At 40.3% G+C, this 27,879-nt stretch overlaps 1 protein-coding gene across 1 annotated transcript in view; it reads left to right on the top strand.

Moving 5' to 3' along the window:
* The window catches only part of BRINP1 (BMP/retinoic acid inducible neural specific 1), a 203,742-nt gene that overhangs the window by 108,659 nt on the left and 67,204 nt on the right, over positions 1-27,879 (top strand). Inside the window, exons 3-5 of the mRNA XM_032251437.1 lie at positions 13,472-13,662; positions 20,550-20,719; positions 23,577-23,682. Coding sequence (XP_032107328.1) covers positions 13,472-13,662; positions 20,550-20,719; positions 23,577-23,682 — 467 coding nt within the window. The remainder of the gene's footprint in view (positions 1-13,471; positions 13,663-20,549; positions 20,720-23,576; positions 23,683-27,879) is intronic.

Genomic DNA, 27,879 nt, shown 5'->3' with positions numbered 1-27,879 from the left:
GATGGATTTCAAATTGTGTCCCCTGGCCTGAAGCGCAGGATGGTGAGAGGAGAGGCAGGGGTCTGCCGCATCCCTATCCCCTGAGAAGTTCTACTTATATGAGGTTTACTTATTTTGCAAAATATTGATTGGAATGTTAGTATTTGTACTTCCTCCAGCAAAATGTACAGTCTTTGTGAATAGTGTTTACTCCTGTAGTCCTAGCACCTAACACAGAGACAAAATCTTCCCCCAAAATTATTTGAAAGAATATATTAATAAGTCAAATGTTTAAAGTCTAAGTAAAAGCATGAAGGCCACTAATTCAGTCCAACGATTCATTTTACAGATGAGTAAAGTGAAACTCAAAGAGGAATCATGACTTGTCTAAGGTTGTCCAGCTTATCATGTTAGAGTAGAGGGCTGACTTACTATGCTGGTGCCCACAGTCTAGTGTTGGTTCTTCCAGGTCCAATTTCAGCTTTTATTTATTTCTTTTTAGTCAGAGTCTCACTCTGTTGCCCAGGCTGGAGTGCAATGGCACTATCTTGGCTCACTGCAACCTCCATCTCCTAGGTTCAAGCAATTCCCCTACCTCACCCTCCCAAGTAGCTGGGATTATAGGCACCTGCCACCAGGCCCAGGTAATTTTTTTTTTTTTTGTATATTTGGTAGAGATGAAGTTTCACCATATTGGCCAGGCTGGCCTCGAACTCCTGACCTCATGATCTGCCCACCTCGGCCTCCCAAAGTGCTGAAATTACAGGTTTGAGCCATCGCGCCTGGCCTCAGCTTTCAAGGAGGACAAAATATTGGCAGAATCTTGCTGAAAATACAGGAAGTAAGAAACATGATGCAGTTTAAGAACCATTTATATAAATTCATAGACTTGAGGCTCATACTGGGCAATTAGCTTGCTAGAGAGAATCTTGGATTGAAAGCAATCCTAAACCACATCTGGTGTGCTCATAGAATCATAGAGATAGTTAAACCCGGAATCTTCGAGCCTGAGTTTCTTAATCTATAAAATGAAAATAATCACACCAGCTCCCAAGGTGCTTGTGAGTATTCATACCAAGTGCCTGGCCTAAAAATAGGTGACCAACATTTATTTATGATTAAGCATATGGATCTGGAAAATCAAACCAATATGCCCAATATGGGAAAAGAGATATACATTTTTACTTCTCTGGAATTCATAGCATTTCCTAATAAGTAAGGACAATAATAACACTTTCCAACCACCTGTTGGATTTTGAATCCCTCCCATAAGCTTCTCTGTCAATCAGTTATGCAAACTGTCCTTCAGTTTCTTCAAAAACAGGGACCTCTCTGCTTCCCAGAGCAGCTTGTTCTATTGTGGTCAGTTCTAACACTCAGCAAGGACTTGCTTTATTGAGTGTAAATTTTGAGAATTTTAGAATAAATTAAATTATTATTTAATAATTGCTGTCAATTATTCCTAGTCATTCCATTTTTACCTCTCAGAGCCGTGTTTCCGTGATATTCACAACTCATCAGATCCTACCAACTAGAAAAATTGGCGATGTCTTCCTTCTTCTTATGGTGCTTTGGTAATCAAATCAAATATCTCTAAGAATATTTTACACATTCCCCCCCATGCCTATCATTTTTCTATTATCATTGATTGTACTAAATCCATTACATTGTTTAATCATAAAATCATAAACTCCACTTAAAATGTTTATTTTCTTACCTCAGATGTGATCTGGGCAGTTTTTATCAGTTTCTTCTGATGTATATTTAAATAATGAGTGTGTTATACAGGTTTAAAAGTTCTCCAAGAAGGCTATGTGGGAAAGCATCTCTGTTTTCTAATTTGCTTCAGCCCAGTAGTTTTCAAACATGTTGGGAGCAAGAGAATACTTCTGTCAAAGCAAAACACACAAATTACTGATATATCTCTGTCAGTGGTAGTATAATATATAAATCTTTGATCATCCTTGATTATTTCTGTAAAATATATTATTTGATGTCCAGGTCAGCGAGTTAAAACAGGATCAGCAAACATTCTATAAAGAGTCAGATAGGCCGGGCATGGTGGCTCACGCCTGTACTCCCAGCACTTTGGGAGCCCGAGGCAGGCGGATCACGAGGTCAAGAGATCAAGTCCATGGTGAAACCCCATCTCTACTAAAAAATACAAAAATTAGCTGGGCGTGGTGGTGCACACCTGTGGTGGTACCAGCAACTCGGGAGGCTGAGGCAGGAGAATTGCCTGAACCCGGGAGGCGGAGGTTGCAGTGAGCCGAGATCGCGCCACTGCACTACAGCCTGGTGCCTGGCAAAAGAAAAAAACCCCTTTTTAAAAAAAAAAAAAAAAAGAAAAAGAAAAGAAAGAAAAAAAAAAGAAAAAAAGTGTCAGATAGTAAATATTTGAGACTTTGTGGGACTTCTGGTCTCTGCTGCAGCTACTCAACTCTGCCACTGTAGTACAAGAGAAGCCACAGAATATACAGCACATAAATAGGTGATTGTGAGAGTTTTCCAATAAAAGTTTATTTGCAAAACAGACAGTGGGACACATTTCATCTTTGGCCCATAGTTTGATGCCTTGTGAGTTAATCTTTAATGATTTTAGTGCACTTTGGTTAAGTATGGTTTTAGGTCCCTTGTTCTTGATATACAGCCAGACATTCAATTAATATAACTGAATGAATTAGCAGAAGAAAAAAACATTTCTTAACCAGTTTAAAACAGGGACAAGGAATATTTCTTTACAGGAAAATGACGAAAGGTCTAGCTGATAATGTGTATTGGGGGTGGCTCAGAGATGGCAGCATGCTCACTAATCCTAAAATATCTTAACAAGAAAGAAATTGGCAATTAAATGCAGTATTACTTGCCGGGAAAAAAATTGTTCATTTTTCTTCTTAAACAATGCACTGTGGCAGAGGGAATTAAGCAGAGACCTGGTGCGCAAGACCTGTATTTAAAACCAGCTCTCATGCTGACAGCTGTGTGTCTTTGAGAGAATTATTTCCTCTCTCTCAGTCCCTGTGTTTCCATCTAAAATTTAAGGCAATGACAAAGACACTCTTTGTGGTTCCTTGGAGCTTTCAAATTTTGTAATCTGAAAGAAAAAAATTCACATAATTGCAATGTTTAATAGGATTTATGATAATTGGAAAATAATTGCCATTCCAAAGTTTTATTAATCTATATTTAGTTATGAGTCATGCTTTCACAATAGATGCTTTGGAAATAAACAGAAAGACAAATTGAGTCAACAGAATTTTAAATATTTTATTTATATGCAGTTTGTGTAATCTCTGGAGCCCATAGGCATATTAAGATCATTTAAAATATCCATTAAAAGTTATGTGTTACAAAACAAACTCTCCTTTTAGAACGCCTTGCCGAAGGATACGTAGCTAACATTTATTGAGTAGCTACTACTGCCAGATTAATTGCATTCATTACGTTTAATCCTTCCAGCAGTGCTGCAAGGTAAATACTAATATTCCTATTGCACTGACAAAGAAGCTCAGAGATGCTGAGGGATTTGCAAATGTTCGCTCGGCTAATGAGTGGGTTTATTGTAGGATTCAGAGCCAGACCAGTCTGACCATACAGTCTGTGCTCATCCCACAGTGCCAGAATGTCTTTGGGAAAGGACCTGTTTTACACCCTCTTTCCAGGTGCTCAGTGGAATGAGCATTTGCTTTCCTCGATATCCTCTATTTTGCTTTTCTGTAGGGCATTGCAGGGACTCCTGGCAAGGTGGGTTGGGAGAGTCAGTGACTTCCCCTAGTCACATGGGGACACCAGAAGGGACAGGGGAGTAGAGAATAGGAAGAAACAAAGAAGAAGCCAGATTGAGAACCACAGAATCTGAGTTTCTGTCCCAGCTCTGGTGCAGATTTTCCAAGCAAACTTCACTGCCCTGGTCCTCAGTTCTCTCCACTTGTGATGGGGATGGTGATACTCTCTATCTTCCAGGTTATTGGGAGAATAATGTATGTGATGACAGATTTGTAAAGGACCAAGTGCACTACAGACTCCAGAAAGTCAAGAAAATGAAATAAGACAGTGGATCGGCGTTGAGAACATTGAATCTAAGATGAGGAACTTATTTCCTAGTCCCACTTGCCACCAGTGGTGCTGTGGCCTTAGAAAGTCCCCTTCTCTCTATGGGCCTTAGTTTTCTCATCTGTGAAATTACAGTGATGGCCATGAGCACCTAACGCCCCCCATCCTGATGTTTTGGATTGGTATGGGTGACAAGGCAGTGAGCAGTTCCGGTGCATGGAGTATGTCTCAGGAAACACTGGGCCCTTTGAAGTAAAATAAAACAAGTGCATTCTAAGCTTCTTTCCCATGATTAATTCTCATAACCACCATTGTGACCCCCTGCACTCAATCATGGTGCTTTAGGAAGAATCCCACTTGATTTTCTGGAAATGGTCCATTTACATAAAATTTGGACCATTCCAAGTATGCTTGTTGTGTTTCTATTTTTCTCTCTCAAGTTTCTATGCAATGAGAAACACAGTGCCCTTACAGTGCTCTCCCTTAGATTATTTACCCCCATTGCTCTGACTTTTGCCCCATAAGAGCCTTCAGAACTGCTATGGGGCTGGCATTAGAGTAAAAACGTCATTACTTAAGTGAACGCCTTTGGAAAATAAACCTCTGTACACATTGTAAGCAAGGATTACTTTATTCTCTGAAGTTGATATCTTTACTTGTAGTTAAAATAATACTATTTGTAATTACATATTCAGAGATAGTTCTTTTCTCCTCCTCCTCCTTTTTCTGCTTTTCCTCACTTCACCCCTCTGGGGCCAAAATGCTCTGCGAGATCCGCATGGATGCCGCTGTTTCTCGGCTGCCTTGTCAGTTGTGTTCTGGGGCATGAAGGCAGGCAGGGGATTTGGAGCTGACACCCTCTCGTTAAGATGCATCATTTCTGCCTCACATATGCCCTTGGGTTCACCTTTCCCTGAGCTGGCTGAGGACTGTGGGGGAGCGGCTGGGAGCAGCAGGCAAGAGAAATGCCCTCTTTCCTCTCTCAGCTCAGTGATTTCACCTCACTCTTCTCTGTGATTCCCCTTGTTCCTCTCTGGGGATAATTTGCTGCTAACAATAACAGAAGCTGTCCCAGAGTTCTTGTCTATCACCCTGATACCCAGAAGCTTCTCTTTATCCATTTCTAAATGATTAGTTAACGTGACCAATGGGATAAGCCACCCAGTAATAAACAAATGCAAACATCCCATCACTGTGATCAATCATGCTTTCAACAAACACTTATTTGGGATACAGTGTCATTACACTATTCCAAAATGTATTCTTGGATTAAGCCAGACCATCAGAAAGCTCTATATGTAGAAATATGTTTGTCTCTCATGGAGTTGCTTTATCGTATGAATACTGTATGAATGGTGCTTTATTGTATGCAGTAGGCTACCTTGAGCCCATAAAACTCACAGGAATATTGTTGAGAACATCAACCACCAGAGTCAACTATATTGATCTCTTTGTGGGAAACCATGGGAAATGTTTGTGTCTTACTGTAGCATCCAGGGAATCTATTTCTCAAACAACTTTGAACAACTACTCTGCTGTCTTTCTGACTGTATGGCTTTTGGCTATCATTACCCTTTTTCCTTTAGCTGCAAGGAAGCTCAGAGACACTTACAGTTCACTTACATCAAGCGTTCAGGACTTCATAGAATTAACTTTCCAAATTTCATCTTTTATTTTAACCCAAACTTTATTTTCTATTCTCCCTTTTATTTTTCTTATTTTATGTATATTTTAAAGCCCGTAAGATGTGTATGTTTTTTAAAGTAACCGCCAGCTATGTCTGAGATCAGATTCATGTAAACCAAGAAGAGTGAAAGAACCCTTCACTTATTCAGAGGTCATTAGGAGGGAGCTCGATTACCTAAAAACAGTAGAGGAAACACATGTATCCAGTGCTCCCTAAAGACACAAAACTGCTGGAGGCATTCCCCTTGCAACTCTAAGAGGCAGAAATTGTCACTCCCCGCCCCCATTTTATAGATGAAGAAACTAAAATGGACCTTTTAAGCAATAGAAACATCATAAGAGCGCCCTGTACAAATAGTTGTAAAAAATAATGCTGATGCCAACAGCAGCTAACATTTGTTCATACCCTGTTGCCAACTGTGAAGAAGTTGTCAGTTATTTCATTTAACTGTCCCAGCACAATTTGAGGAGGTGCTTTTAGTCCCCATCACGTATGTGAAAAAACAGACTTAGATGGAGTTTATAAACTATTGGTCTATTTCTTAAATTCACCTTGCTACTTTCAGTATACTTCTCAAGAATCAGATTCCACCTTTCCTTAAAGTTTATCTACTGGTAATTTTAAAACAACATGATTGTGTCGTTTCCCTTCTCCCCACCAATCTATCCATGATCTCCCAACTTTCAAATGTAGCTGCTCATGTAATCATAACAACAAGGGTAATATTGATAATAACTTTAATATTTGATTGATGGTTTCATGGAGTTGCTTTATTGTATGAATACTGTATGAATAATCCTAAGCCTATCCTTGTAAGGTACTACTATTTACATTTTACAAAGTATTAAGCAATAGGTGGTAGAATCATAACTCACATTTTTACCCCTCGAGCCTAGGATGGAGGATACAGGGGTTAAAGATGATCCAATTCCACCTATTTATTTAACAGGTGAAGACACAGATATTCAGGAACGGATACACTTTCCCAAGAGCACAGAGCCAGCTCTCCTTCCTGTCTCATTTTTATTTTATTTTATTTATTTTATTTTATTTATTGCCGAAGTCTTGCTCTGCTGCCCAGGCTGGAGTGCAGTGGCGTGCTCCCAGCTCATTGCGGCCTCTGCCTCCCAGGCTCAAGCAGTTCTCCTACCTCAGCCTCCCAAGTAGCTGGGACTATAGGTATATGCCACCACACCCAGCTAATTTTTTTTTTTTGTATTTGTAGTAAAGACGGGGTTTTACTGTGTTGCCTAGGCTGGTCTTGAACTCTTGAACTCAGGCAATCCACCCGCCTCACCTTCCCAAAGTGCTGGGAGTACAAGTGTGAGCCACCACACTTGGCCCTCTGCTTTCTGTCTCGTAATCATGTCTCCTCTGTGCAATGTGTCATTGGGTGTATGTATGTGTATCTGTGTATGTATGTGTATATGTAGGAAAGCAGAGGACTAACAGAGGATGAAGGAGGATTCCTATATAGAAAACGTTTTGCTCTAAAAGATACATTTGGACTTATAATTTTCTCTCCAGCCTCATCTTAAATCTAGCAACCCTGACTGCAGTCTTCATCCGTCCCCAGGCCCTGTCATCATCTGCCCTCCCACATCCAGCTCCCCTAGTGGGACGGGCCTTGCTGCAGACACCCCATGACTTCCATCCAGGATCCTTTTTTAATCTCAGGCTAATTGGTTGGCCCACCCTGCTGGGATGCTTAATTGGGCATAAGCATATTCTGCAGATCCTGTGCCATTGTGAGTTCTGCCTTCTCCTCCAAGGGGAATTTGCTTGTTCTGTGCACTCAGAAGGAAAGATATATTTTATGTTGTGTTCAATTCCCTGAGAACTGACATGAAAATGTTCCTGGGCCAGCAAAGCAGTTAGATAACATGGCAAGCAAGGCTTGCTTTCTTTTATGTATTTTCTTTTCCTTTGTTTTTTTAAGGTGGCCTGTTGCAGTGGAAAGGACACTGCTCTTGAAGTCATGAGCCTTAGGCTCTGATTTGATCCTTCCCAGTCATTTGCTGTGGGATCTTGCTCAAATAACTTCATCTTTTTGACGTTCAATTTTCCCACCAGTGGATTGTATGAGTTGGATTTGATGACTTCTATGAATGGATTAAGAGTGAAGCTTTTAGGACATATTACCCATGGGCCAAATATAGCCTGGCACTTGCTTTTGTAAATAAAGTTTTATTGGAGCACATCCACACTCAGCTGTATTGTCTCTGACTATTTCACTCTACAAGGACACAGTTGAGAGGTTGCAGCAAGTACCTTGTGGCTGAAAAGTCTAAAATATTTACTACCTGGACCTTTATAGAAAATGTTTGCCTACCCTTCCTTTAGAACATAAATCGGATTGGGTAGACTCAAAATCTTCTTTTGACTTTTCATGTTTCTTAGAATATTTTTAAAAGTTTTACTAAGGCTGACAAAGCCTTTTGAGGTCTATGTTCACCCTACTCTATCTTTTGATTTTATTTTTCTTCCCATATCACCCCTTGACTCATCTAGGCCTGCCCTTTGATGTTCCCCAAATGTGGCAAGCACATTTCCAGCCCAGGACCTTTGCATGTGCTGTTACTTTTTCCTAGAACATTATTTCACCAGGTGGCCTCATGATCTCACTCTCATTTCCCTCAGGCGTCTCCTCAAATATCATCAAATCAGGAAGGCCTTTTCTGAAGTCCTATAACAAGTGACAGCCTCACCAACTTCTGGACATCCCAGCCTCCTTCCCGTGATTTAGTTGTCTTTGTAACACTTATCTCCCCGATACCTTACATATTTGTTTCTTCATTATCTGTCCACTATCACCAGCATGTATGCCCCTTGAGAGCAAGACTTTCATTAGTTTTGTTTACTGTGGTATCTTTAGAGCTGGAAAAATGGTAGATGTTCAAATTTTGAATATCTAATCAACCTTTTCATCTCCAATGTTGCTTAAATCTAGCTCTGAATAGATCTAGGTGCTATTGAGTCCTTTTACTTAAGTATATTTTGGTAAAGAGTGTAAAAAATCACAGAATCCTGTGATTATTACAGTCTTTGCTCCAACATGGCTGTAACGGTTACAGAGCCACATAAACCCATCCTCAAAATGCTTTTAGCCTGGATTGTTGGCCAGTGAGAACAGAGTTTATAGGCTGAAATGTAGTAACATAGGTTGACACATAGTCATTCATCCTGTGGTCCCTGACAACCTGTCTGCCTTTAGCTCTTATCATTTATATATTACACGTGCACACAGACACACTCATCTCTTTCTTTCTAGCTGTCCAATCTCCTCTCATTCACCTCCATTTTTTTACTCGGAGCTCATTGTTCTTTACCATTTTTAAGTGTTCAGTTCTGTAGTAATAAATGCATTTATATTGTTTTGTTTTTCCCTTTGTTCCTCCCTATCCTTCCCAGTCTCTGGTAACTATCATTTCACTCTCTATCATCATGAGATCCATTTTTCATTTCCCACAAATGAGTGGGATATGTGATATTTGTCTTTCTGTGCTTGGACTATTTCACTTAACATAATGGCCTCCAATTCCGTCCATGCTGCTGCAAATGACAGGATTTTATTCTCTTTTATGGCTGACTAATATTCCATTGTGTATGTATACCACATTTTCTTTATCCAATTGTCCATTGATGGGCACTTAGGTTGAATCCACATTATGCCTGTTGTAAATAGTGCTGTGATAATCTCTTTAATATACATTTCCTTTCTTTTGGGTATATGCCTAGTAGTGGAATTGCTGAATCACATGGTAGTCCTATTTTAAGTTTTTGGAGGAACCTCCATATTGTACATTATAGTTTAATACCTTCCCTAAACAACCATTTGTCCCCCTTCCCCCAATGGACCAATTCCTTGGCATGAGAAACCCTATCCGTGGTGCTGAGCAGGTGGTTGGTGCTTTAGGGTAACATCCCCAGTTACTAAGCTCTCCCCAGTGCCTGACTCTGTGCTCAGCAGGTCACATGCATCCCTCACTTAAGGCTTACGTCCACCCAGTGAGGGATGAACTGGGTACCTGGCATTGGATTCTTCCTGAGATTCTTTTCCAGGAAGCAACACAGATGGCAGGTCCTGGTCTATTGCTGGTGAACATCACAGACTGTGATGGCTGTTTCAAAAAAAGGAATCGAGTCATACCATGTAATTTGGTGGTGGTAGTGGCATTATTCTTCTGTATTGGTACTGGTTCTACTATGCTTATAGTCTACCTTTCAATATTACATTAAAAGGGTGATTTAAGAGTCAGGATGCCAGTTTTCTACACTCAGTCCTACCACCCATTAGCTACATGATCTTTAACAAGTTACTTAACCTCTCTGTGTGTATATAAATATTAATTTTAAGGAATACAGGCATGTTCATATGAAAAAAAGCAACCCAAGACAGTAAGTCATGAATAAAACTGATATATATACACACATACACACATATGTATATCTATATATATATTTCTATATACTGATATATGAGTATATTTATATGCATATATATAACCTCATAATTATATGTATATATAATTTTATAAATTTCTTGGATTAGCTGAAGAGGAAATACTCTTTCCCTCAGATATATTTGGCATTTCTCATTGTTATGTATTGATCAGTTGCTGGTTAGCAAATTACCTCACAACGTAATGTCTTGAAACAATATTATCTCACACTTTCTGTGAGTCAGGAATCTGGACACCCTGTCTCTGGGTTTCTTATCAGGCTACAGTCATCTCAGGCTGGCTTGGGAAGGGTCTGCTTCCTTGATTATGCCCATGGTTACTGCCAGGAGTCAGTTCCTTATGAGGCCTCATTTCCTCGGAAGCTGTTGGCCAATGGATTCCCTCAGCTCCTTCCCATGTGTGTGTCTCTATAGAGCACCTCACAGCATGGCGGCAATGGAGAGGGGAAAGACGGACATAGTGATGGAGAGAGCAGGAGAGCCAATGTGAGAAAGAGAAGGGGAACAGAGAGCCAGTGAGTGGGACAGAAAAAGAGACAGAGAGAGACACAGAGGGGCTTAGAGAACCAGAGACGGAGAGAGAGAGCACACAAAATAGACATCAGAAAATCTTGTAACTGAATCATGAAAGTGACACTCCATCACTTTCATATTCTATTAATTAGAAACAAGTCCCTGGGCCCGAGGTCATTAGGACTCAAGCTGCAAGCTGCCTGTCACACCTGTAGCACTTGTCTCCGCTGGCTGTCAAGTTCTTTCCCTCCTCTCCACATCCCATCAGCTACTTGTCCCATCTTGTTGCCTCTGACACCCTCTTTTTTATACTCCTCCTATTTAATTTTGTCCATTCCTATAACATATTCTGTATCCCTGCTCACTCACTGTATCACCTCACTGACTCTGTATCACGGCTCCTGACTTTTCCTCCCCGTGGTTAGGTTTTTGTTGTTGTGTTTGTGCCTCTTTTACTTTTAGAGACAAAGTCTTGCTATGTTGCTCAGGCTGGTTTTAAACTCCTGAGTTCAAGTGATCCTCCTGCCTTGGCCACCTGAGCATCTGGGACTACAGGTGTGCACTATCATTCTGGCCATTTTTTTTTAACCACACTTCATTGACCTAAATTGCCTGCACACTTAAAAATTATAGTTCAAACCTGACCTCCTCTCTGAAGCATTCCCTAGAGGCTCGAGAAGTTCAAGTTCCTCCTCTTGCATCCTGCAGTCCTTGATTTATAACAAACTGAAAAGTCTTCCAGACTGTGAGCTTCTTAAGGACAGGGACTGTGACATGTGCATCCCCCTTCTGTGGACATCATATGTTGCCCTTAACAGGTGTCTTGCAGGGTTCATTGAGTGCACTTGATTGACTTAAGTACCTACAACAACATACAAGGTGCTCAGTCGACTTCAAATTTGAACTATGTCGTGAATTATGAACAGAGATTTATTCAACAGACACAGACCATGAGCTCTGAATCCTGGAAACATATTCTAATGTGAAAGCTTTTTTTGGGCTCAGTTTTCTGTGAATCAGGGGTCAGACACCACCGCTAAATTACCAGGGCACATTCTGGCCGGACATCCCTCCGCCGTTCTGTTTCTTCTTGCCCTGTGTCCCTTTCCTCGTTCATCTCTTCCATCTTGTGGCAGGAGAGAGAGACCTTTTCATTAAACTCTGGTTCCCATCGTTTATCTCCACTGACCTTACAGCCCTCTTGTCTAGTCTGTTTTCCTCAAGGGCTGAAAGCATGTAACTCAGGCAGGTCGGAGAGCTGGTCATTCTGGGGGAGCTCAAACTTTGGTAGAAACTGTGAGTGTTACTGAGCAAAAGCAACCTTAACTGAGTCCCTTTAAGTTTTCACCTGTACTTGGTTTTCATGCTCCAAGTTCACTGTATGTGAACTTTTAATGATTTACGTGTACATGTCTGGGAACTTGTGAGAAAATAACGTTATAAAACAATGTTTCACATTAAATTATCACTTTGCAGTTTCCAAAGGTACTTTGTACTCTATGTTTCACGTGATTCCTGCATCAGCAGTAGCAAATAGATGCCATTAATTGAATTTTATAGATGAAGAATTGTAGGTCTAGAGAGGGGACAAGATCACAACACATAATTTGTAAGAGGCAGAGTGAGACTTGGACTTCCAAATTTGGTGCTGTTTGGTCTTGAGATACTTTGTTATTAGAGAAGGCAAAAATGGAAATTCTCCCACATGGTCTTTGGAATATAGCTTAAGTGCTTTCAAGTACTAGGTGCTCAATGAATACATGTTAACATTTTGGATTAAAGTGAGCTCTGGGCTCAGTATTTGATTTTTGGATTATCTTAGAACAGGCCTCAGGTTGCTTTGTGCCTTAGGTCCTGTCTACTGTTATATATCCTTCCATGTATGTATGTATGTTTGTTTGTTTGTTTCCTTCCTTCCTTCCTTCCTTCCTTCCTTCCTTCCTTCCTTCCTTCCTTCCTTCCTTCCTTCCTTCTTTCCTTCCTTCCTTCCTTCCTTCCTTCCTTCCTTCCTCCCTTCCTCCTTCCCCTCCTTCCCTCCTTCCTTCTTTCTTCCTTTTTTCCTTCCCTTTTCCTTCCTTCCCTCCCTCCCTCCCTCCCTCTCTCCGTCCCTCCCTCCTGATTTCCATTTGCTTATTCATTTCTCCATCTGGCATTATTGTGAATCCTGGCATGTAACAGGTACTGAGCTATTTACAGGGCTGGGTTAGGTAGTGCCAAAGAAGATTCTATTCTCGTGGTGTCATTTACAGTCTAGTGAGAGAGATGGACAAGCAACTAGAGGACAATGGAGGACTCGGTCTTGTGATACCTATCAGAAATGGATAATAATCCCCTGGAACAGGGCTAGCGTGATTTATATGAGAGTTTAGACATGGTTTTCCTGGGGACTATAAAATACCATGAAAATTTTTATCAGTATATCATCACTATCCATATCATCAGATTATTATTTTTATTATCTTTTCTTTTTCCTCATTTCTCTACCTATCTGCTAATAAATGTAACTCCTGATGTTTGTCTCCCTGGTGCTCTGTAAGCAACTTGAGGGCAAGGATGTTGTCTATCTGGTTCAATATTCCTGTGATGAGAGTAGTACTCAATAAATATTTGTTGGTTGAAGATGATTGGAAACTCCAGATCAAGGCATCACTGAATACATATTAAAATTGTAGGTACTTTCCCACTTAAGGAGAGATGCCTGGATGGATGGTTGGGTGGACTTTGGCTTGAGTGCAGTGATGGTAAGTTGAGGAGTATTGCTCATTTCTCCTGCCCAGGGAGTTTGCCCGTTGGAAGGTGAGGAACACAGCCATCGAGAGGAGAGATCTGGTCCGCCATCCAGTGCCCCTCATGCCGGAGTTTCAAAGGAGCATCCGCCTGCTTGGCAGGAGACCCACCACTCAGCAGTTCATCGATACCATCATCAAAAAATACGGCACCCACCTGCTCATCTCAGCCACATTGGGAGGTAGGTCAGCAGCCACTGGGCCAGAGCCTTGTCATGACTTTGGGTCTGGGATGGAAGGTAGAGTGGGATGCCTTGACAGCAAAGCCTTCTTAGCCTTTCTGCCATTAGACATCAAACAAAAGCATATACACCCAGATAAACCAAATAGTCTTGGCTGTTGTGATCATATCCTAGGAGGAGCTGATTCAGTTCTATGGGACAGTCTAATTTGAGAGTTTACTAAATTTTCTGAAAATATGGCTTACTCTTGGAATTGGCTCCATTTGTTAGAAATGCCTAATCTGATCGTTGTCTCAGTTCCTTTGGTCTAATCTGGGAAAATAAGTAAATTTCAGGTATTGTTTAGGGAATCTGCTTTGTTTATTTAAGTCTACTTCAGAGACCGATAACTCAAGGTTATCATTTTACAAACAGGCTATCATTTGTATCTCCTTTGAGCTTAGAGAAGTTTTTATAGGAAAGCAGACTAATTGTTCCACCCTGCTCAGCCTTACCCATCCCTCCCCATCAGGGCCAGTCAGTGTTTGAGTTAGCAAGGGTAAGAGAGAGGAAATAAATGCAAAGACAATGAATGGAAAATGGTACAGACTAGTGCCTTCAGATGTGTGTGGGTCTTGTCTGAAAGGATCATTTCATATTATGAACAATCCCGTAGACACCAATTTTGCCATAGTGACTGGGTTCACTGAACTTTGAGAAAGCCCCTTTAGTGATAGATCACTGTGCAACTTACTCACAAAGCTGCCGGCTGCATTTAGGTATGGCCCATGCCCCGCTAAGAGAGATTGGCATATTTATACAGGCACGGTAGACTGAGGTATAATTATAACAGGGGATCTTCTCCTTCAGAGAAGTGTTGAGCACTACCAACTAGACTGGTCAGTAGACTCCCTGAAGGAAGTGACAGTTTTGCTCACTAGAGCTGATTAAGTAAAGGGAGGTGGCAGAGCTTTCTAGGCTCAGCATACTGTGCACAATTTGAGGAAGACCCAATTCATAATGTGATAATGTGGGGAATGTGGTGGGGAGATTGGTTAGGTAAATTTATTCATTCTTAGAATGATATTATCCACTAAGCCAGTCTGAGTTCCATAGCTAAAGAACTTGGAGCCCAGTGTGCAAGGACAGGAAGCATCCAGCACTGGGAAAAGATGTAGACTGGGAGGCTAAGCTGGTCCAGTCTTTTCACGTTCTGTCTGCTTTTATTCTAGCCATGCTGGCAGCTGATTAGTTGGTGCCCACCCAGATGAAGGGTGGGCCTGCCTTTCCCAGTCCACTGACTCAAATGTTAATCTCCTTAGGCCACACCCTCACTGACAAGACACCCCCAGTTATTTGCCATATAGCAGACATTGTACATTGTCTTTAGCCCTCAAAGCTGCACGTGAAGCCATATTACCTCCTTTTTATAAATAAAGAAGCTGAGACCCAGGAGAAGTTTTGCTAGAAAGTGATAAAGCTAAGCTATTAACTGAATGTTTTCCATTCACAAAGACCACATTCTGTTTTTGATCCAATGTCAGTCATCTCTTTAAGCAACTCACTTGCCCCCCAACCCAATACCCACTCCAACAGCCAGCCAACCAGCATGTCTTAGTTGTCTGTTGCCAGTTAGATATTAAGTTAAGTAGGACTTTGAATATTAAATCATTAGTGTAAATTTTATTTTATTGTAAAGTGAAAATGAATTCATTTCTACATTAAGTATAGCATTACCTGAGACCTTTTCTTTGGACATGTCTCACCTCCCATTTTACTTGGGGGAGAAAAAAAAAGGATTGAGACCAATTCAATTCTTCCATTAAAAGCTGTGCTCTCGTCTGAGTTCCTGGAAACCCCAAGTAACTAAGATATTTCTTCCTCAATGAAATATATTTTTAATTTCTCTGAGGCGAGGTGGTGAATTATTCACAGAGCCTTGTTCCTCTTCTGTTTTTACAACACAACATTTTAAAATATGCAAAGCTTTGGATTGAGATCTAGTGTTGGACAGCAGGCCCTAAATGTTCCCTCAGCCCTCAGTGTGGAGGAGTAGAGAGAGGGAAGGCGAAGAGATTTACTGTTGATGGAATACCGTGTGCCAGAAATGATGTGAAGCTTTTCTTACGTCATCACTTCATTCATTCACTTATGGAAAACATATTTTTTAAGAGCCTCCTCTGCAATGCGAGAGAAGGGAGGAGGGAGATTGCAGGGAATGAAAGGGCAGGCTCTGGAGTTTGATCCCCTGGCTTCCAGTCCTGGCTCCTGCTGTTCACCAGCTTAGGGTCACTGTATTAGTCAGGGTTATCCAGGGGGACAGAACTAAATAGGGTAGATGTACGTATGAAAGGGATTTTATTAAGGAGTATTGACTCACATGATCACAAGGTCCCACAATAAGCCATCTACAAGCTGAGGAGCAAGGAAGCCAGTCCAAATCCCAAAGCTGAAGAACTCAAGGACAGGAAGCATCTAGCATGGCGAAAAGATGTAGGCTGGCAGGCTAAGCCAGTCTAGTCTTTTCACATTCTGTCTGCTTTTACTCTAGCCACACTGGCAGCTGATTAGGTGGTGCCCACCCAAATTGAGGGTGAGCCTGCCTTTGCCAGCCCACTAACTCAAATGTTAATCTCCTTTGGCAACACCCTCACAGACACACCCAGGAACAATACTTTGCATCCTTCAATCCAATCAAGTTGACATTATTAACCATCACAGTCACCTTGGCACGTAATTCAATCCTTGAAGTCTCAGTTTCCTCTTTTGTAAGTAGTTACAGTAATAGTCCTTCATACATATTGAAAAAATTAAATAAAATGATTGATTGAAAGTGCTTAGCACACGGTCTGACACTTAACAAATTGTTGCTACATTACTATTCTTGTTCTTACTATTATTGTTATTACTTAATGGAGCTAAGAAACTTGCAAATCCAGATTAAGGCCCAATTCTGCTACTTACTAGATGTGTGGGAGATATTGAGAAATTCACTTTTCTGTCTGAGTATCAATTTCTTTATCTATAAACAAGAAGGTGCAAACAATTTTATTTACTATAATTTTTTTCTAAGACCACTGTATTCATTGAGCTTTATTAACTCTTTGACATGTCAGGTAAGTTCACAAGTGCATAATCAAATACTAAAAGATGCTTCTTAACCTGTCACCTATGAGACAAATACATGTGTGTGTTTGGCTCTTTAGGGAGAGGGGAGAGGAAGAAAAGGCTATGAGAATGGAGAAGTAGAGCTGATAGGTAGGCCAACAAATAGGAGATTTCCATGGGATCTTCAGATTTTTTGTGAAATCTATTAAACTCATAAAGCACAACATGTGAATACTCTTATGAAGTGTGGTAAAGGGAAAAACTGTGCATCTGGAAGGACACACAAGAAAACAGGGGTAGAAATTTTTCTTAGTCCCCCTGATGACCATGTCTTGGGCTGATGGAACCACCTTGGAGACTGGGTGCCTGTGTGACACGTGTGATTAAACTTGCATGTATGACTATGCATGTGTGGAAGCACATCTGTGTAAACCGATGTGCACAAATGCCTACATGTACAGATGATGTGCACCAAGCCTATTCCTGCTTAGATGTGAGTTAATTTATACATGAGCATGTATTCATGCACATTGCACACATGTGTGCACATTGCTCACATATATATGGTTGCAACATGGATATATGTGTGTGTGAATGTGAGACGGCACATGCATGTGAATGTGTGTGTTGCATGGATGTCTTTTTATAGGCTCATCTTTTCTGTTTACATGTGTATTCATTATTTTCCTCCCTGCATTTTGGGAGAGGTCCCCTTGTCTAAGAGGAAGGCTAGGAATAAAATCACAGGGGCTCTGAAGGAAAGGGAGAGTTATGTCCCAGAGGTCTAAAATCCAGACACCTCATCCTCTATCTGGTAACAAAATATCCTATTGACTCAAAAGATAACAAGATCCACTCCTACTTTTCCTCATTCCCTTTGAAAGTCCCATTTTCTTCACCTCTGAGATAAGGTGCTGCAGAAAGTGAGGCCAAGTCTCCTGGAGAACAGAAATACTCAGGAAAGGCCTATGTGGGGTGAAGAGGCAATTTGCAGGAATGCCCAAGGGGGAAAGCAACTCTAAACAGAACATTCTCTTAATAAACAAGAAATTAAGCCTTAATAATGCAGCAAGAAGCCCATTAACCCCCCTTGATCTAAGGTTTGCTCCTGCCAGTTCTCAGTCCAGAGGGAACTGGGCTTGCTTCACCTTCTTTTTCACAGGCACCTAAGAGAGCCTGAGCTGATACTTGGAACACTTATTGCCTCTGCTTCATGGCTCAAACTCTTAGCATATTCACTTATTTAACTTTTACCTTTCCACCTAGCTGTCTGTTTATCTATACACCCATCCATTCATCTATCTATCCATTTATCCCTCAACTTATAACTGAACATCTACTCTTCATCAGACCCTAGGATAAGCTTTGGAACATTAGAAAGATGAATTGAATGGAGGCCTTGTTCCCCTGCCCCACTTCCCATGGCCCCAGAACCCAAAGCCTAATTGGTTGCAGCATCATTTTTAAACTAAATCTATCCAGGTTGCTGTGGGGGCCAGAGAATAGACAATCACATGTTACTACATAATAGTAAAGTTTCTGGGGAAACTGCAAACATGAGCACTTTACTATGAACTCCTCTCAAGCCTTGGCCTGTGAAACCTGAGAGTTATTAATCTAGTTCAGGTAAGGAGTGTAGTACTGAGGGAAGACATCTCAGAAGAAGTGATATCTTACGTGATACCTGAGGGATATATATAAGTTAGCCAGCAGTAAAACAGAAAAACAGAAGCCCTAACAATGAGGGAAAATGGTGCACATTTGTACAGGGTAGAGCAAACCCAGAGAGCAGCAAAAGATATAGCTAGAGAGCCCATATTATATCTGATAACTGAACATCTATTCTTCATGAGACCCTAAGATAAGCATTGGAACATTAGAAAGATAAATTGGATGGAGTCCTTGTTCCTCTGCTGCACTTCCCATGGCTCCTGGAACTCAAAGCCTAATTGGATACAGCATCAATTTTAAGCCAAATCTATTCAGGTTGCTGGGGTGGGGGTGGGGCAATCTGTACAGCAACCTGAATAGATTTGGCTTAAAACTGATGCTGTATCCTGCCGTATGGACCAGGCCTTGTGGCCCACATTATCTACAGGATGCAGCTGCCTACCCTTCCCCTGGTCTGTGTTGCATTCTGTATACTCCTCTGCCTTGGCTATTCACCTGGTATATTGAAATAACGTCCTATGACTCTCTATCCCTAGACCAGCATTCACCAATAGATATATGATATGGCCCCAAGTGTGAGCCACATAGGCCCCTTTTAAATCTTCTGGCAACTACGTTGAAAAAGATAAAAAGGAGAAATCAGTTGAGAAAAAAAAAGGATCAATCAATTGAACAAACACTTTTATACTGTTGGTGGGAACGTAAATTAGCTCAACCATTGTGGAAGAAAGTGTGGCGATTCCTCAAAGATCTAGAACCAGAAATACCATTTGTACCAGCAATCCCATTACTGGGTGTATACCAAAAGGAATATAAATCCTTCTATTACAAAGATCCATGCATGCATATGTTCATTGCAGCACTATTCACTATAACAAAGACATGGAATCAACTCAAATGCCTAACAATCATAGACTGGATAAAGAAAATATGGTACATATACACTATGGAATACTACGCAGCCATACAAAGAAATGAGATCATATCCTTTGCAGGGACATATATGGAGCTGGAAGCCATTATCCTCAGCAAACTAAGACAGGAACAGAGAACCAAACACCACATGTTCTCACTTAGAGCTGAATGATGAGAACACAGGGAGGGCAAAAACACACTGGGGCTATCAGGGGGAGGGGTGAGGGTGGGAGAGCATTAGGAAAAATAGCTAATGCATGCTGGGCTTAATACTTAGGTGATGAGTTGATAGGTGCAGTAAACCACCATGGCATGCGTTTGTTTACCTATGTAAGAAAACTGCACATTCTGCACATGTACCCTGGAACTTAAAAAAAAAATTTGCACTATTTTGTGATAATGTGGTTTTAGGTTTTCAACTATTTACCAAATAAAGCATCTTAGAATGAATAAAAAAAAGAGAAACATGCCCTTGTTCATGAAGTTGATAGAGAGCAGAGGTAGCTTCCTGGAGCTTTCGTTCTGGAGTTCTGGATAAACAGTTTTTTATCCAAATTATAAGTCATCTAGTTTAACAGTGTTTTAATCTACGTGTGCATATCTAAGAAAAAATTCATAGAAGAAAATGTATAATTTTTAAAAATTTACATCTACATTTATTTTAACATGTCTGTCATTCATCCATTTGCATCCATCCAAATATCTGTTTATCCATCCATTCATTTATCTGTTAAGAAAAGATCAGGGGAGAGGAAGGGTAAAGAGAAAAGGAAAGGAGAAAGAAGTGAAAAAGGGGAGATGGGAGAGCAGAAGGAAAGGAGGAACTGAATGGCAATGAGGAGCCAGAGGAGGAGGAAAAAATAATAAGAGCGTATCTGTGCCACATTTGCCATTATAGAAGAGGCTGAACTTTCTTGGAAGAAGGGAAGAGGCTTTGGTTGTAAGATGATGCTGGTGAGAAGCTTGAAGTCAATTATTAGGGGTTGGACTTTGTTGCTGGGGTATTTTTAATGATCCTTGACCTAATGGAGTCTGGTGTTTACAGCCACCTCTAGACAGTTTATTTTCATCGTGCTCTTGATTTTTAGAGGCAGAAGGAAATGTGGGCCAAACTGGTTGGAGATTTAAGGCTGTTTTCAACATCCAGGTCCCCATGCCTGTCCTCCCACATGAAAGCTCGACAGACTTTTTACCTACTTTTCTTTCCCATCCAGGAGAGGAGGCTTTGACCATGTACATGGACAAAAGTCGCCTCGACAGGAAGTCAGGGAATGCCACTCAAAGCGTTGAAGCTCTGCACCAGCTCGCATCATCCTACTTTGTTGACCGTGATGGCACCATGAGGAGGCTCCATGAGATCCAGATATCAACTGGAGCAATCAAGGTACAGCTTAAGGGTGGAGTTGGGTGGCAGGTTCTCAATACAACAGCACTGCAATACAGGCATTCTGAGAGTGGATGGGCAGATACAATTTCTAGGTTCATAACCATGTAGCTCATGGTGCCCTCTGCCAGCTGCTCTGACTGATATTCTCACATGCCCTGTAATATCAGTGTGCATTGTCATTCCAGTAGCCATATGGACTGATTTACTAGAGTATCCTGGCTGTAGTCATGGCAGAATTATCAACAGTTTTCTCATCAGTTTCCTGTATGGAGATCATCAAAGTCTTTCTAGAAGAAGAAACACAGACTCCGAAGAGGTGAATGATTTTCCTGAGGCCTCAGAGCTAGCAACAATGAGACTACTGATGCCTAGCTCAGCAATATTTTAAACATCTATGTTTTTTATTCTTTCCTCTCCACTCACGATTTTACAGATGGAAAAACTGAGGTTAAAAGTTTAAAGCCTTTTTCTGAGGGTTACACAGTTAGAGAATAACTTAACAGGGACTAGAACTCTGCTCTCTAGACCACGGGTCAGCAAAAGTTTTCTGTAGAGGACCAAACAATAATTATTTGGGGGTTGGTGGACTGCATGGCCTGTGTTACTATTACTCAACTCTGCTGTTGTAGTGTAAAAGCAGCCATAGATGATATATAAACAAATGGGCATGGGTGTTCCAATATGACTTTATCAAAACAGGCACTCAGTTGTTTGCTGATCTATGCCTTTCTATACCAGTGCTGTCCGGTAGAACCTTCTAAGGTGATGGAAAGGCCCTGTATCTGTACTAGCCGAGATAGTAGCCCCTAGTCACGTGGGGTTATTGAACACCTAAAATGTGGCTACCGAGGAGCTCATTGTTTAAGTTTATTCAGTTCTAGCTAATTAAAAATTAAATGATCACATTGAGAAAAGCAGCCCTGGACTTTCGATTGAGCGCCTTAGAGCACAGGAAATTTAACAAGATTTCATTTTAAACGCACAGATTCAGAGACAGCCTCCATAAAGAGAATGTGGGAGGACGTTCTCCACATAAAGGGTTTGTTCTTCTGAGGGTTTTAGTGCAGATGTTTCCATCTCAAATGTTCTTTTACCAGATTATGCCTGCATTTTACATCTCAGTCTTTAATTTCTTCAAAATAAAATGCAGACCTAGCTTTATATTAAGCCTTTCCAAGATATCTGTAGGGGAAAAGGGTGAGGATAAAGCCAAGGGATCTTACCCTGCCAAGGCTGATAGATGAGTCAGAAATTGACTAAGAAGAGAGAAAAGTGTAGGAGTGGAGACTTACTGAGGAGGGAGGTAGTAAGGAGAGAAATAAATCAGACTGACGAACAAAGGGCCGGTTTATCCGAGAAGAATTGCCTATATTTGGGGGATTATGTTGTTAGGGAACTCAGCGCAGAGAGATGGATCTTTATGAAGCCATTGGAGTCAGAGTGCCACAAAGGCCTGGTTTTCATTATCACCAAATGGTTCTCTCCACCCTGGATAGGATGCGGAATTGAGATATTGAAGCTCTGTCAGAAAATAATCCTCTTTTGTGTATCCTGGAAGTGCAGTCTGCCTATGTAGGAGGAATTTCTCAGAGAAATTGTACAGTGGCCACTCAAGAAACCATTTCTTACAGTAGGCACTGTCTTTTGCACTTAATTTGGCCCTTGGATTTTTCATGCCATTTATTGCCACTACCTCAAGACCAAGTTGTCTAAAACTTGTCTCACTAGTGGGCCTGATTTAGACCAGCCACTAACCCAGGTGGAGAAGTTTTGCCCATTCGCCCTTCTCCCTACCATAGGTAACTTTAGGAAAATGAATGGGTAAGTTTAACTCTCACTCAATAATAAATACATTATTATTTTGTATATAAAAATAAATTATTTATAAAACAAAACCAAACCTAATTATTTGCCATTTACTAAATATTGCTGTACCCTACCCACTAAATACTTCAAAAATATAATCTCTTGATCCTATTTTGGTATTAAGAGCATTACTGACATTTTATAGATGGGGAAGTTGAGGCTTAGAAAGAGAAAGTTACTGATTCAAGGTTTCACAGCTAGAAAAGGGTAGAGAAGGTGCTTGTGACTGCCTCCCCAGGCATTATTCCCTACAGCGGATGCTGTCTTTCTAGAGTTGGATGAAAACTTCAAAATAAACCTAAAGAAAGGGAAGCAAAGGCTAAATAAATGAAGAGGCCTCTTTTCATACTAAGCCATTCTTATTTCAAGGTTATCTTTTTGAATAGCTACTCCTCTCATATCCACTACCTTAAGTCTTTCTAAGACAATATTCTGGAAATGCACAGCCACGGGATTGGGTCAATTTCTCCAGCAGCAGCACAATTATGCTTCTTGTTAAAACTTCTTTAGGAAAATGGGTATCGTTTTCTTGTTCTTGCCTGATAATAGTGTATATATACTCATAACAATTTATAGAGCCGTTTGGTAATAAGGTACCCAGTATTGAACACGTGCCATGTGCCAGGCATTTAGACCCATCGTACCTGGTCTCACAACCTTTCTGGAAGAGATTTACTAGCTTTGGTTTGCAGATGCCCAGAGAAGTTAATTGGCTTCCCTAGGTCACAGGGTTCCAGTCACCATGTGAATTGAGAACCACTGGTAGAAACAGCCATGCAGTCTGTGTGCTTGACCACCCTGCTAGCCTGTCTACTCAGTCACAGCTGTGCTTGGTCCCAGACACAGGCACAGAGCTCAGGATTCAAACCATTGATTCAAACCAGGAGGCCTTTTCTGCTGGCTTTACTCTGCTTGGGTATGACTCTTTGGGGTATGTCCTAGACAAGGACTCCTGTCTCACACCTGTCTCATTTGATATCTGCTGCAGGTCACAGAGACACGCACTGGGCCTCTGGGCTGTAACAGCTATGACAATCTGGACTCTGTGAGTTCCGTCCTTCTGCAAAGCACGGAGAGCAAACTGCATCTTCAAGGTAGGAAGCCAGTGGAAAAAGTGGGGTCAGTGTTGGGAGAAGCAACATGGATGTGATATGGTGGGGCGGGGATCAGGAGGGATGGTGTGAAGGGAGAATAAAGATGAAGCATAGAAAACCTAATGAAAACTGCAAACATGGAAATTAGACCACTATGATATGGTATATACATAACATTTAGAATTTTAACGTATGCGGGACATTAAAGTTATGATTATTAATTAGTTTTCAGATAGAAAGTAAGGAAATGTGAACTGTATGTATCTGATCATTTTTATGAAAATGTCTAAATGGTATTATTTATAGATGCCTCAGACCTAATATATTATTAAAGTTTCATATCACATTGTCTGAATTTTCTGCATTATTGTTTTTGATTTTCAATGAGTATTATTTTAATCCTCACAAAATAGAACATTTATGGAAATTTTTGATGCTCTGTAATTTTTTTCCCTTTGCTAATCATTCATAGTCTTAAATATATACATACACACACGTGCTTTTGCAGAGATTACTAATAATCATTCTCAATGCTGGCTGGACTATAGAGAGAAAGATACTTTCAGACATGACTAGTGAAAATGCAACCAGTATAGGGATTAATTTGTTGATATTTATAAATATCTGTATTTCTTTGGTGTCTGTATATGTCAAGGTATTGTTAGGTAATTCGTATATATTTATTATTTTAAAGAAAATATATCCTTTAAAATAATAATTTTATCCTTATTAATTCACATAATAAAGAGGAGAGGACATTACAGGGAAAGGTTGGACAAGGCTTTAAGTACACAGAGCACTGTTTTTAAAAAGCATAATGTATTATATCAAAAAAGTAAGGATTTTAATTTTTACATGAGAAGAGTAAGTGAATTATATTGTGTTAATACAACATAATATTAGGCTGGTACCGATGCTTATAAAGAATTTCCAATAATATGTGAAAATAATTTGATATAATGTTAGTTATTAAATGAAAGGTTTCTGATTGAATGGATGGCATTATCTTAATAATTTAAAGAGATAAATAAAAATAATGTAACAAGGAAATAAGCCCAGGTATTAGAAGAGCTTACCTCTGGATCGCTAGGTTACAGATGGTATATTTTAGGCATCTAGTTTCTTTTCTAACTTCTCTGCAATGATCATATATCAACTTTATATTAAAAAAAAAAGGCATGCTTTAACTTTGAGCAGGCTAAAAATGTGACCTTCTATAAAGGTGCATGATAAAGGTGATTCTGAATGTCAGTGGGAAAAAGTTGGGTTGAGATTGGCAGGTAAAGCTAAGCAGAGCCTAATATGATTTTTATATTCTGGTTCCTTGGCAACTCTTTGATTCATGCTCCTGTTACATAAGATGGTTAGAAAACATCATCTGTTTTCTTTTTTTTTCTTTCTTTCTTATTTATTTATTTTGAAACGGAGTCTCACTGTATTGCCCAGGCTGGAGTGCAGTGGCGCAATCTCGGCTCACTGCAACCTCCACCTCCCAGGTTCAAGTGATTCTTCTGCCTCAGCTTCCTAAGTAGCTAGGATTACAGGTGCACACCACCACGCCTGGCTAATATTTGTATTTTTAGTAGAGATGGGATTTCATCTTGTTGGCCAGGCTGGTCTTGAATTCCTGACCTCAAGTAATCAGCCTGCCTCAGCAGTTATCCTAAAGTGCTGGGATTACAGGTATGAACCACCACACACAGCTACATCTTCTGTTTTCTAACCTGCATGGAGGGCTTGGTAGAGTCACTTGAGACCAGTGAATGAAAATTCCTCAGGAAAATTCAGGCCAAGAAAGTGATTTACTATTAAATAACAAAACACAACACACTAGAATCTTAAATACATGGAGCATAACCCTACCATCTTTAGTAGAAAAAAAGAGTAGATAGAAAGATTTGCTAATGCCTGCTAAGAAAGTAGATAAGAAAGACAGATTTTCCTTGTGTGTGCCAGGATTTTCTATGTGTTAGTTCATGGGATACCTATAGAGACCTTGTGAAGTGTGAGCCAGGATTTGAATCCAGGCAATGGAGCTCTAGTCTGTGTTTGATCACCCCGCTGTGCATAGTGAGGGTGGAAAGATCTGTGAGTTATAATTGGAACAAAAATAGAAGGAATTAATGAGATATTCCTACCAAGGAAATTATTGAGATCTTAGGGACATTTAGAGGTTGACTTACCTAAAGCCAATGCAGCTTAAGGTTCAAGGATTCCACACCTTCCAAGTGCCCACCTTTTCTCCTTCTAAATACATACTTGGCTTTATATCTAATTTTGAATTCATATTTTTAAAACCAACAACTATTGTATAAGACTTAAGTGTTCTCCAAAATCTAGATCTGCCATGAGAACATTATTAGAAGTATGCTGCGAATGGAAAGAGTGGTGGCAGGCCCACTGTCCTACCCTAGATGGGTTAGAGTACACCTGAAGAATTGGATCTGTGTTTGAGCACATGCATGCCCCAAGAGGGATGTTGAGAGACTGCAGTTTTTCTTGAGAAAGTGATTTACTATGATAAATAGTAATAGAAGGTTAAATTGAAACAAAATGACCTGCTGCAGATACCTAAAAGGCTGTCTTGCAGAAAAGAGAATCAACCCCAGTAATATTAACAAAATGGACCAATCCCAATCTAGTAGGAAGGGGGAAATTACAAGGATCCCAGTTTTTAACTCAGCATAAAATGGATCTTTCTAGTACACATTTATGACCAAACCTGGAATGATCTGCTGAAGGATGCAGTGACTCCCTGTTACCAGATGATTATAAGTAGGCTATATTTGGTACAAATGTTATAATAGAGATTATTTAAGTGTCAGGTTGGGTGATTGAAGTAGGTAGTTTTAAGTTCTTCTCAACACCGATTCTAGGATTTTATGAAAATGATGAATTACAAAACCTTTATTGAGACTAACTACATGCCAAAACCAATACACTAGACCCCAGGCATATCCTCATAAATCAGTTCAATTCAACAAATGTATTTTTAAAGAAGTCATGTTGGTAATGAGACAGACAAAAAAAAATAAAGTGGTGAACAAGACAGACATTGTTTCTGCCCCAAGGAAACATAAATTCTATTAGAGAAGATGAACTTCAAACAAACAATAGTAGGTGTAATAAATTTTAATGGAGAAAAAGTATAAGGTTTATATGACATTAGACATTATGGAGACTTAACGTATTAGGGAGTCAGGAAAGTTTTCTGCCAAAAAGATATATAGGATAAGACCTAAAGGATAAATAGGAGGACAAAGGCATGGATTGAGAGGCATACAGAGGATCTTTATGAAGGGATATTCAAAGAAATAAGAAACTCTTGTAATATTAAACTAGAGACATCAATGGTGAGAAAGACAAGATAATCCTTCAAGTCCTAGAAGGCTCCTGCAGCACATTACTGAGTTGAAAGTTAATTTGAGAGCAATAGATACCATGCATCATTTTTAAACAGAAGTAGCATGAAGAGATTGATATTTTAGAAGACCATTCTGACTCTTATGTGTGCAGTTAATTAGAGGTGGTGGATTAGAGGTTGGTGACAGGAGCAATCCCAGAGTTACTTAGGAGGCATTATTATTACTATTATTTTTAGACAGAGTCTTGCTCTGTTGCCCAGACTGGAGTGCGGTGGCATGACCTCAGTTCAGTGCCCCCCGTGTTCAAGCAATTCTCCTGCCTCAGCCTCCTGAGTAGCTGGGATTACAGGCACGAGCCACCACGCCCGGTTAATTTTTTTTTTTTGTATTTTTAGTGGAGATGGGGTTTCACCATGTTGGTCAGGCTGGCCTCGAACTCCTGACCTCATGATCCACCCGCCTAGGCCTCCCAAAGTGTTGGGATTACAGGCATGAGCCACCATGCCCGGCCTCTTAGGAGGCATTATGATGAGGATTTAGTGAAAAGACTAAAGAATTTAGATGATTGGGTGAATGGAGTATGGGGATGAGATAGAAAGGATAGACGGGCAAGTATCTATGATTCAAGATAAGACATAACCTAATAGCAATCATAAAATAAGGCATAGAATTATGGGGATTCAGAAAAGGGTATGATTCATTCTGTGTGTTCAGGTAGAGGAGTCATAGGAAAAAAGTTCTGGGGAAGTATCATATTCTCCTAGTGGAAGGCAAAACAAAAGGGCTTCTAAAATATAAGACAGATTATCTCATGATTTTGGAGTGAGCTCAT

Source organism: Sapajus apella, unplaced genomic scaffold (genome assembly GCF_009761245.1).
Source record: "Sapajus apella isolate SASKATOON/1434 unplaced genomic scaffold, GSC_monkey_1.0 scaffold76, whole genome shotgun sequence".
Lineage (NCBI taxonomy): Eukaryota > Metazoa > Chordata > Mammalia > Primates > Cebidae > Sapajus > Sapajus apella.
This window is presented reverse-complemented; position numbering and strand designations above follow the sequence as displayed.